Genomic DNA, 11746 nt, shown 5'->3' on the forward strand with positions numbered 1-11746 from the left:
GCCTATGCTCCTCACATATTTACAAGAACTGCTGGAGAAAGGACTTTCTGTCGCTACCTTGAAGGTTTATGTTGCTGCAATCTCTGCCCGGCACGTCTACGTTGATGGCCGGTCAGTGGGTTCACACCTCTTAGTGTGTCGTTTTTTGAAAGGTGCTCTACGTTTGCGGCCTCCAAGGCTTGCACGCGTACCTTCATGGGACCTTCCTCTAGTCCTGGAAGGTTTAAGCTTATCCCCTTTTGAACCAGTTGAAAGTGCTGATCTTAAATGGGTGTCAGTGAAGACTGCCTTTCTACTTGCACTGTCTTCGGCTAAGCGGGTGGGAAAGCTCCATGCCCTCTCAGTCGCTGGGGACTGTTTGCGATGGAATTATGACGGATCTGGGGTTACGCTGTGACCTAATCCGTCCTTTTTACCCAAGAGAATTTCAACTTTTCATGTTAACCAGCCAGTTTCCTTGGCTGTGTATGTCCCGCATTCTGATCCAGGATTATCTGTTTCAGGTTCCCTGTGTCCTGTCCGAATGTTGAAGCAGTACATTAGTGCGACTGCCGGGATCCGGAAAACGGATGCCCTGTTTGTGTGTTACGGTGATCACAAAAGAGGCTGTGCTGTCTCAAAGCAGCGACTCTCGCATTGGATCGTGGATGCCAGCCTCCTAAGGTTACGTGCCATTCCACCAGAGGGGTGTCCACCTCCTGGGCTGTACTGAGAGGTGTCCCTTTGAATGATATTTGTGCTGCTGCTACGTGGGCTTCGTCCTGTACCTTCGCCCGCTATTACAGACTGAATGTGGCCGCTCCTCCTGCGGTGACTTCGGCAGTGTTGTCTGCCTCCACTCTCCACTGCTGATGCGAGGTGAGTGTGACTCTTCGTGACCTTGTTGGTATTAAGTCATCCAGGTGCTAAAGCACCGCCCTCTGGCGGTCAGGAGGAATGAAATAAAACGAGAGTTACGAATGTAACTACAGTTCTATGAATTCCGGATGACCGCCAGAGTTGCTTGTTACTCAGAGTCTTGCGAGTTCATTCCGAAAAGAAGCGAGCGCTGGGTGCGTCTGGTATATAAAGACAACCAGTGACGTCACCCAGGTCTCAATACTGTGAGAAATCTTGGAGTCATTTTTGATCAGGATATGTCATTCAAAGAGCATATTAAACAAATATGTAGGACTGCTTTTTTGCATTTACGCAATATCTCTAAAATTAGAAAGGTCTTGTCTCAGAGTGATGCTGAAAAACTAATTCATGCATTTATTTCCTCTAGGCTGGACTATTGTAATTCATTATTATCAGGTTGTCCTAAAAGTTCCCTGAAAAGCCTTCAGTTAATTCAAAATGCTGCAGCTAGAGTACTAACGGGGACTAGAAGGAGAGAGCATATCTCACCCATATTAGCCTCTCTTCATTGGCTTCTTGTTAATTCTAGAATAGAATTTAAAATTCTTCTTCTTACTTATAAGGTTTTGAATAATCAGGTCCCATCTTATCTTAGGGACCTCATAGTACCATATCACCCCAATAGAGCGCTTCGCTCTCAGACTGCAGGCTTACTTGTAGTTCCTAGGGTTTGTAAGAGTAGAATGGGAGGCAGAGCCTTCAGCTTTCAGGCTCCTCTCCTGTGGAACCAGCTCCCAATTCGGATCAGGGAGACAGACACCCTCTCTACTTTTAAGATTAGGCTTAAAACTTTCCTTTTTGCTAAAGCTTATAGTTAGGGCTGGATCAGGTGACCTGAACCATCCCTTAGTTATGCTGCTATAGACTTAGACTGCTGGAGGGTTCCCATGATGCACTGAGTGTTTCTTTCTCTTTTTGCTCTGTATGCACCACTCTGCATTTAATCATTAGTGATTGATCTCTGCTCCCCTCCACAGCATGTCTTTTTCCTGGTTCTCTCCCTCAGCCCCAACCAGTCCCAGCAGAAGACTGCCCCTCCCTGAGCCTGGTTCTGCTGGAGGTTTCTTCCTGTTAAAAGGGAGTTTTTCCTTCCCACTGTCGCCAAGTGCTTGCTCACAGGGGTTCGTTTTGACCATTGGGGTTTTTACGTAATTATTGTATGGCCTTGCCTTACAATATAAAGCGCCTTGGGGCAACTGTTTGTTGTGATTTGGCGCTATATAAATAAAATTGATTGATTGATTGACATTCAATGGTGTGACTTTGTTGGTATATATTCTCGACCTCTGTGCTGCGCACATGTAGTTATTCAGGTGCTAAAGCACCGCCCTCTGGCGGTCATCCGGAATTCATAGAACCGTAGTTACATTTGTAACTCTTGTTTTATTGTGCATTTAACAGAATATTCACATTTGTTCTTCTATCCTGTTTATTAGCAGGCAACCAGGCTGTAGCTGTAAAGAGCTTAACGGCCAGTCCATAACTGAGGAAAGAGGTGGAGTACAGGCAAGACCCTGCATGACCTGCCTCCATATTTTTAAATTGCAAGCAGTACAGGGAGGAGAAATGATTTTCAAAAACAATTTTGGAAATCATTTTACCATTTTTCACTGGTGTACCAACTTTTGTGAATTTGCAGTCACACAAAAGGCTTAAATGCCAGTGGCTCAGTAAATTAAGTAAATGGCTGCCCACCTAATTAATACTGCATCATTACCACATTTCAGGTCATTATCTACTGTTTGGAACTGCAGTTAACACTCAATTATACTACAATGACGGCACATATTTTTTTCTATCACCATAAATGTGTAACATGACTGAGTAGGGATATACAAATGTAATACAAAACCAGAACTCACATACAATAAATAAATCCAGGAATCAATAAACAACAAACAATGTAAAAAGTTCTATTCTACCTTCTCAGGAAGCTGAGACTCCACCTCTTTTTTTAGTCTGCGGAGCAGGAAGGGCCGGAGCACCTTGTGCAAACGTCGAATAATCAGGATGGTCTCCTCCTCATTTAGGTCAACCTGAGTGATTCAGAAAACATACGACATGTTCACATAGAGTTAGATTTTTCACGCATGTCCACAAAGATGAGTCATGACATTCTAAAAGACAATTAACAAGACAAATGGGCTGCCTTGTGTGGCCATGTGCAGAAATCACACTATTTGACGGGAAGTGGATTTCTAACTAGGTCTGGGACATTTCAGTAAGTGTGTGATTTATCAAGTAAGTAGAAAATCAAAATTTTCAACATCAATGTGAACCTGATGACGACTGTAAATAATCATATGACGACAACAGCCGTTAGATTCTAAAGTAAATATAATCTTTGTTAACTAATTTTATTATTGACTAGTTGCACAACACCGCATGCAGTAAGCCCTCCAAACCCCCCCAAAAAGGTGAAAGTAAAACTGTTAGAGAAAGTTTGAAAACCAGACGATTAAATGGCTCAGCTCTTAGCAATAATTGTGTTTTAACACAGGACAAGCCTCACTCATTGAACATCACAGAGAGAGGTCCTTAACCAAGCTTCTGGAGCACACCTGGGCATATTATGGCCTGTGGGCCGTAGCTGGCCCTCTGGCTGACTCGTCCCCGGCCCACAAATACGTGTAAATTACAGAATAAAATGTTTACTATTCTATCAAGTTAGCAAGTTGCGAGTGACCTTCATCCACCTCCCAAGCCGTTTGTGGCTGTGTGTGCGTCTTCCGGAGAATAGCAGAGCCTGGCACCAAGCCATCACCCCTCACCACACAGCCTGGCACGGCGCCAATATGTAATGCATGCCACACAGCCAGGCATGGTGCCATCGCGTAATAGCAGAGCCTGGCACAGACTAATCGCCACACACCACACAGCCTGGTACTGCGCCATCATGTAATAGCAGAGCCTTCAGCTTGGGACTCCGGCGAGGGCGGTCGCATCTCCTCCTCTCTCCTCTATCTCTGCTCCAACCTTCAAGTCCCCTACTTCAGCAGACTGTGAATTCTTCAAACTATACTGGATTAACCATGGAATTGATCAGCTGGTCTCTGAACGCTACTGACACCATTTTTTCAACAAGGAAATCAAGGCTGGGGGACCCTGCGTGCCCAGATGGAACTTACCCTGCAGGCTATGTTCTTGACTCCTGGGAGACTTGGAGTGTCGCATGCTTTGTGCCATTCTCTGTGGAGGACGTTGAGGATTTATTTATATTTGGTTTTACTGTAGGAGGGCTGGTACTTACTGGTTTATGTGCTGCTCTGACCTACCGGAGAATTGGCAAGACGGCTGCCACCAGAACCATGGCCCCTCACCTGTCCGTCATGATTAATGAGTTGGGCAAGGCAATACATTCTCAGACTGCATTAACCCTTGAATTCAGACACAACCTGGATAACATCCCGGAGTAAATGAACACCTTGCAAAGGAAGATGTCAGAGACCAGGGAATATTTATAATTGGATCTGGTTGTTCACATGAACTGCAAAGGTGTTTTTCGCTGCTCAACCATAAACATGGCATGCTTATCAGCCTCTGAAGGACAAAACGCCCCACTGTTTTCCTCCAGAAGAATTTCTACGGTCTTGGTGAACTATTCGGTTGCCTTCTTCTTATCTTCTCCAACTCCAGCACACACAGACAGAAACTGGCTCATTTGCCACTCACACATGGACAGAGACTGAAAGCATGCTCCCACCCCCCTCCAGTCCCCATTCCCCTCGCCATCCTGGCCCCCGCTCACACCACTCCTTTCCCCCTCCGGGGTGCCGTGCAGTTTTAGCTGGTGTAGCTCCCCGTTCCCCCCCAAGCTGGCGATGGCGCGATTACATGTTGCTGCACCCCCCCACACACACTCACATTGCCTCAATTCGGAAAACGGACTGTTTCAAAGTTTAGTGCACATAAACAATGTCAAATGTATATGTGTTGTCTTTAATTCTGATGTGTGCCATTATTACGGTAAACAAGTAATTGTGGATTAATTGCTGTATCTTGTCTGTGGTAATTGGAGTGTGGACGTAATCTCGTTGATATTGCACTTGTGTAATGGCAATGACAATAAAACTCATCAATCCATCCATCCAATAGCAGAGTCTGACACGGAGCGATTGTCCCACACCACACAGCCTGGCACGGCGCCATCGCAGAATAGCAGAGCCTGGCTCGGAGGGAATTCCCCACACTACACAGCCTGGCATGGCGCCATCACGTAATAGCAGAGCCTGGCACGGCGTGATCGCGCCATGCCACACAGCCTGGCACGGTGCCATCACGTAATGTACGCCACGCAGCCTGGCACAGCATGTTCGCATGATCCATGGGGAACTATCCCTGGATCCAGCGCCAGAGACAGTTTGGTTTTATACCCACCTTTCAGTCCCGTGATCATGAATGTTTCTTTTTCACATTCATGCACTCTGGGTGCACAGAATTTTCGGTGATGGAAAAGGTGCAGGATCATTCGTCCACCTTCTCCCGATGATTTGTGACTTCTTGACTTTGTTGCCTTCGTTCAGTTGTCGTCGTGTGTCCGGGTATTTATGACTGAACTAAAACTGCATTGCTTTTATTGTGAAGACTGTTTTGTGTTCCTGGAAATGATTAATCCAATTTTTTATATATCGCCAAATCACAACAAACAGTTGCCCCAAGGCGCTTTATATTGTAAGGCAAGGCCATACAATAATTATGTAAAACCCCAACGGTCAAAACGACCCCTGTGAGCAAGCACTTGGCTACAGTGGGAAGGAAAAACTCCCTTTTAACAGGAAGAACCTCCAGCAGAACCAGGCTCAGGGAGGGGCAGTCTTCTGCTGGGACTGGTTGGGGCTGAGGGAGAGAACCAGGAAAAAAGACATGCCTGTGGAGGGGAGCAGAGATCGATCACTAATGAGTAAATGCAGAGTGGTGCATACAGAGCAAAAAGAGAAAGAAACAGTGCATCATGGGAACCCCCCAGCAGTCTACGTCTATAACAGCATAACTAAGGGATGGTTCAGGGTCACCTGATCCAGCCCTAACTATAAGCTTTAGCAAAAAGTGACATGTTTAGCCGCATGTTCTCCTTGAATTGCTGGCTGTCTGAGTGGTGTCCAAAAAATGAGGTGGGCTTCATTGATAATTGGCAAAGCTTCTGGGGAAAACCTGGTCTTGTTAGGAGAGACGGCATCCATCCCACTTTAGAGGGAGCAGCTCTCATTTCTAGAAATCTGGCCAATTTTTTGGGATCCTCCAAACTGTGACTGTCTAGCGTTGGGACCAGGAGCAGAGCTGTGGTCTTATACACCTCTCTGCAGCTTCTCTCCCCCTGCCATCCCCTCATTACCCCATCCCTGTAGAGACGGTGCCTGCTCCCAGACCACCAATAACCAGCAAAAATCTATTTAAGCATAAAGATTCAAAAAGAAAAAATAATATAGCACCTTCAATTGCACCACAGACTAAAACAGTTAAATGTGGTTTATTAAACATTAGGTCTCTCTCTTCTAAGTCCCTGTTGGTAAATGATATAATAATTGATCAACGTATTGATTTATTCTGTCTAACAGAAACCTGGTTACAGCAGGATGAATATGTTAGTTTAAATGAGTCAACACCCCCGAGTCACACTAACTGTCAGAATGCTCGTAGCACGGGCCGGGGTGGAGGATTAGCAGCAATCTTCCATTCCAGCCTATTAATTAATCAAAAACCTAGACAGAGCTTTAATTCATTTGAAAGCTTGTCTCTTAGTCTTGTCCATCCAAATTGGAAGTCCCAAAAACCAGTTTATTTGTTATTATCTATCGTCCACCTGGTCGTTACTGTGAGTTTCTCTGTGAATTTTCAGACCTTTTGTCTGACTTAGTGCTTAGCTCAGATAATTATAGTGGGCGATTTTAACATCCACACAGATGCTGAGAATGACAGCCTCAACACTGCATTTAATCTATTATTAGACTCTATCGGCTTTGCTCAAAAAATAAATGAGTCCACCCACCACTTTAATCATATTTTAGATCTTGTTCTGACTTATGGTATGGAAATAGAAGACTTAACAGTATTCCCTGAAAACTCCCTTCTGTCTGATCATTTTTAATAACATTTACATTACCCTGTTGGACTACCCTGCAGTGGGGAATAAGTTTCATTACACTAGAAGTCTTTCAGAAAGCGCTGTAACTAGGTTTAAGGATATGATTCCTTCTTTATGTTCTCTAATGTCATATACCACACAGAGCAGAGTAGCTACCCTAAACTCTGTAAGGGAGTTAGAGTATCTCGTCAATAGTTTTACATCCTCATTGAAGACAACTTTGGATGCTGTAGCTCCTCTGAAAAGAGAGCTTTAAATCAGAAGTGTCTGACTCCGTGGTATAACTCACAAACTCGTAGCTTAAAGCAGATACCCGTAAGTTGGAGAGGAAATGGCGTCTCACTATTTTAGAAGATCTTCACTACCTGGAAAAAGAGTTTGTTGCTCTAATAAAACAGCCCTCGGTAAAGCTAGGACATCTTTCTACTCATCCACTAATTGAAGAAAATAAGAACAACCCCAGGTTTCTTTTCAGCACTGTAGCCAGGCTGACAAGAGTCAGAGCTCTATTGAGCTGAGTATTACCATTAACTTTAACTAGTAATGACTTCATGACTTTCTTTGCTAACAAAATTTTGACTATTTTCCAAACGTTGTAATACAAACAATAAACTGCAATCAATCAAAACTTTTTTTCCTCCTAAAATGAGATGTCCTGCACTAATGTGCAGCAGCCCAAGACTGTAAGGTTGCAGACCTGCAGACTCCAGCAGCCGGCTGAGCTCAGCTCAGATGTATGGAGAGACATTCATGCCATTAATTTCTGAAAGGAAATGCTTAACAAAAACTACAGATTTTTTATTTCTATTTATGTTCAGAGATCAAGGATCCAATGACCAATTTAATATTTATTTACTTTAAGACTCAATAAAATGTTGTTGACATATACTCAACAAAAATATAAACGCAACACTTTTGGTTTTGCTCCCATTTTGTATGAGATGAACTCAAAGATCTAAAACTTTTTCCACATACACAATATCACCATTTCCCTCAAATATTGTTCACAAACCAGTCTAAATCTGTGATAGTGAGCACTTCTCCTTTGCTGAGATAATCCATCCCACCTCACAGGTGTGCCATATCAAGATGCTGATTAGACACCATGATTAGTGCACAGGTGTGCCTTGGACTGCCCACAATAAAAGGCCACTCTGAAAGGTGCAGTTTTGTTTTATTGGGGGGATACCAGTCAGTATCTGGTGTGACCACCATTTGCCTCATGCAGTGCAACACATCTCCTTCGCATCATCCGTGAAGAGAACACCTCTCCAACGTGCCAAACACCAGCGAATGTGAGCATTTGCCCACTCAAGTCGGTTAACGACGAACTGGAGTCAGGTCGAGACCCCGATGACGACGAGCATGCAGATGAGCTTCCCTGAGACGGTTTCTGACAGTTTGCAGAAATTCTTTGGTTATGCAAACCGATTGTTTCAGCAGCTGTCCGAGTGGCTGGTCTCAGACGATCTTGGAGGTGAACATGCTGGATGTGGAGGTCCTGGGCTGGTGTGGTTACACGTGGTCTGCGGTTGTGAGGCTGGTTGGATGTACAGCCAAATTCTCTGAAACGCCTTTGGAGACGGCTTATGGTAGAGAAATGAACATTCAATACACAGCAACAGCTCTGGTTGACATTCCTGCTGTCAGCATGCCAATGCAGGCTCCCTCAAATCTTGCGACATCTGTGGCATTGTGCTGTGTGATAAACTGCACCTTTCAGAGTGGCCTTTTATTGTGGGCAGTCTAACGCACACCTGTGCACTAATCATGGTGTCTAATCAGCATCTTGATATGGCACACCTGTGAGGTGGGATGGATTATCTCAGCAAAGGAGAAGTGCTCACTATCACAGATTTAGACTGGTTTGTGAACAATATTTGAGGGAAATGGTGATATTGTGTATGTGGAAAAAGTTTTAGATCTTTGAGTTCATCTCATACAAAATGGGAGCAAAACCAAAAGTGTTACATTTATTTTTGTTGAGTGTAGAAAACCTGTAAAGCCTACTTTTAGTACACAAAAAATTAACAGGAGGTATCGATAAGCGGAAACAATAAGGAATCGGATCGATAAGCGGAATCAATAATGGTATCGATAGATAAAATCTTAACAATACCCATCCCTATTCCTGAACGAAGGGAAAAAAGTAAAGAAAGTTACAATTCGTTGAAAAAAGGTGAAAAAACGAGCTTTATCATCGAATAGCCTACGAAACAAGATCGCAAAAGGGATGAAAAAGGAACACATCTAAACCGAAGCTAACGTTGATCTCGACGCTTTAAACGAAACGCGCCTGGAGCCACTGCTGAAGCAGTGTGCGTCTACATCTCTGCATTCCAGAACTCGGTGCTGGGATAGAGGTCATAGCGCCTGAGTCCTGGAGAAACTGCAAACAGAAGCTGTGGAGATCTGTGCGCACGTCAGTGGACCCACTTGCTCTGGTTCCTTGTCTAGAACAAAAGAGAGATCATCTCCATCATCAGAGCCCTCACTGTCTGCTGACATGCTGGGCGCTACGTCTTGCTCCAATAAAAAAAAAAAAAAAAATGCTGGTGTGCCGTGGTGGCTGCTCTACCACTGTATTACGTTACTAAGCCTATATATTGTTTATAACAGAAAACTGTCAAAAGGGGGAATAAATATAAGTGTAAAGATGATTGAATATATCAGAGCTGTAAATTGATCAGTCCGTGTGAACGCAGCGCATTGAGTCCCCATGTGCGGTTACTTCCACGAGCTGCTACTGATCCACAACGTGAATTCTGCCTTCCAGAACAGCTCTTTATATAATCATCTGAATCATCTACCTGTTGCCAAATGTACATAAGGGCTGGTTTGTCATTCCTACACTCATATTGTTATATTTAATAAAAAATAATAAGCGCACACAGGAGCTGCTGCTGCGTTCAAGTACCACTGGAAAACTTTTTTCTTGTTTCAAATTTAGCAGTTGCTTGTGGCAAAATAACTGTATCCACGCAAAAGATTATTCTGGGCTATATAAGATGCCTGCGCCCAGTGAAGCTGACTCCCCACCCAGATAAAAAAAAAAAAACCCAAGCAAACAGGCTGAGTTTGCCCTGTAATTTCCGACGGTACATGAACGCAGTGGCAGCCACTTCTGCACTGTGTGAAAACATTCAGCTGGTCAAACGAAGTCAAACACGAACGTTACAAAAACTAAGCAAAATAAAAAAACGTCCAAAACAACGGTGAAACGAAATACGGACGAATTGAGGTTTTCGTTGCCCTTCGTTCAAATTTGACAGTTTAAAAATCTTGACAAAGCACCGCTGCAGGAACGAAGCTGAGCGAAGGTTAAACGATGCCAACAAAGTCCAGATTTCTTGTTTCGTTAGGGCTTTGTTGACCTTCGTTAAGTGCTGTGTGACTGGGCCTTAAGCAGCCCATATTTGACAATGAGCAAAAACGTTCACAAGCTAAACTACTACTACAACCCCTGGCAAAAATTATGGAATCACCAGCCTCGGAGGATGTTCATTCAGTTGTTAATTTTGTAGAAAAAAGCAGATCACAGACATGACACAAAACTAAAGTCATTTCAAATGGCAACTTTCTGGCTTTAAGACACTGTAAGAAATCAGGAAAAAAAATTGTGGCAGTCAGTAACGGTTACTTTTTTAGACCAAGCAGAGGGAAAAAATATGGAATCACTCAATTCTGAGGAAAAAATTATGGAATCATGAAAAACAAAAGAATGCTCCAACACATCACTAGTATTTTGTTGCACCACCTCTGGCTTTTATAACAGCTTGCAGTCTCTGAGGCATGGACTTAATGAGTGACAAACAGTACTCTTCATCAATCTGGCTCCAACTTTCTCTGATTGCTGTTGCCAGATCAGCTTGCAGGTTGGAGCCTTGTCATGGACCATTTTCTTCAACTTCCACCAAAGATTTTCAATTGGATTAAGATCCGGACTATTTGCAGGCCATGACATTGACCCTATGTGTCTTTTGGCAAGGAATGTTTTCACAGTTTTAGCTCTACGGCAAGATGCATTATTATCTTGAAAAATGATTTCATCATCCCCAAACATCCTTTCAATTGATGGGATAAGAAAAGTGTCCAAAATATCAACGTAAACTTGTGCATTTATTGATGATGTAATGACAGCCATCTCCCCAGTGCCTTTACCTGACATGCAGCCCCATATCATCAATGACTGTAGAAATTTACATGTTCTCTTCAGGCAGTCATCTTTATAAATCTCATTGAAACGGCACCAAACAAAAGTTCCAGCATCATCACCTTGCCCAATGCAGATTCGAGATTCATCACTGAATATGAATTTCATCCAGTCATCCACAGTCCACGATTGCTTTTCCTTAGCCCATTTTTTTCTGTTTACGTGTTAATGATGGCTTTCATTTAGCTTTTCTGTATGTAAATCCCATTTCCTATAGGCGATTTCTTACAGTTCGGTCACAGACGTTGACTCCAGTTTCCTCCCATTCGTTCCTCATTTGTTTTGTTGCGCATTTTCGATTTTTGAGACACATTGCTTTAAGTTTTCTGTCTTGACGCTTTGATGTCTTCCTTGGTCTACCAGTATGTTTGCCTTTAACAACCTTCCCATGTTGTTTGTATTTGCTCCAGAGTTTAGATACAGCTGACTGTGAACAACCAACATCTTGTGCAACATTGCGTGATGATTTACCCTCTTTTAAGAGTTTGATAATCCTCTCCTTTGTTTCAATTGACATCTCTCGTGTTGGAGCCATGATTCATGTCAGTCCA

The 11746-nt window shown here is 43.4% G+C and overlaps 1 protein-coding gene across 1 annotated transcript in view; it reads right to left on the reverse strand.

Moving 5' to 3' along the window:
- Positions 1 to 11746, reverse strand: part of LOC117509979 (probable global transcription activator SNF2L2) — a 126211-nt gene that overhangs the window by 73319 nt on the left and 41146 nt on the right. The window contains exon 11 of the mRNA XM_034169587.1: positions 2823 to 2942. Coding sequence (XP_034025478.1) covers positions 2823 to 2942 — 120 coding nt within the window. The remainder of the gene's footprint in view (positions 1 to 2822; positions 2943 to 11746) is intronic.

Source organism: Thalassophryne amazonica, chromosome 5 (genome assembly GCF_902500255.1).
Source record: "Thalassophryne amazonica chromosome 5, fThaAma1.1, whole genome shotgun sequence".
Taxonomy (NCBI): domain Eukaryota; kingdom Metazoa; phylum Chordata; class Actinopteri; order Batrachoidiformes; family Batrachoididae; genus Thalassophryne; species Thalassophryne amazonica.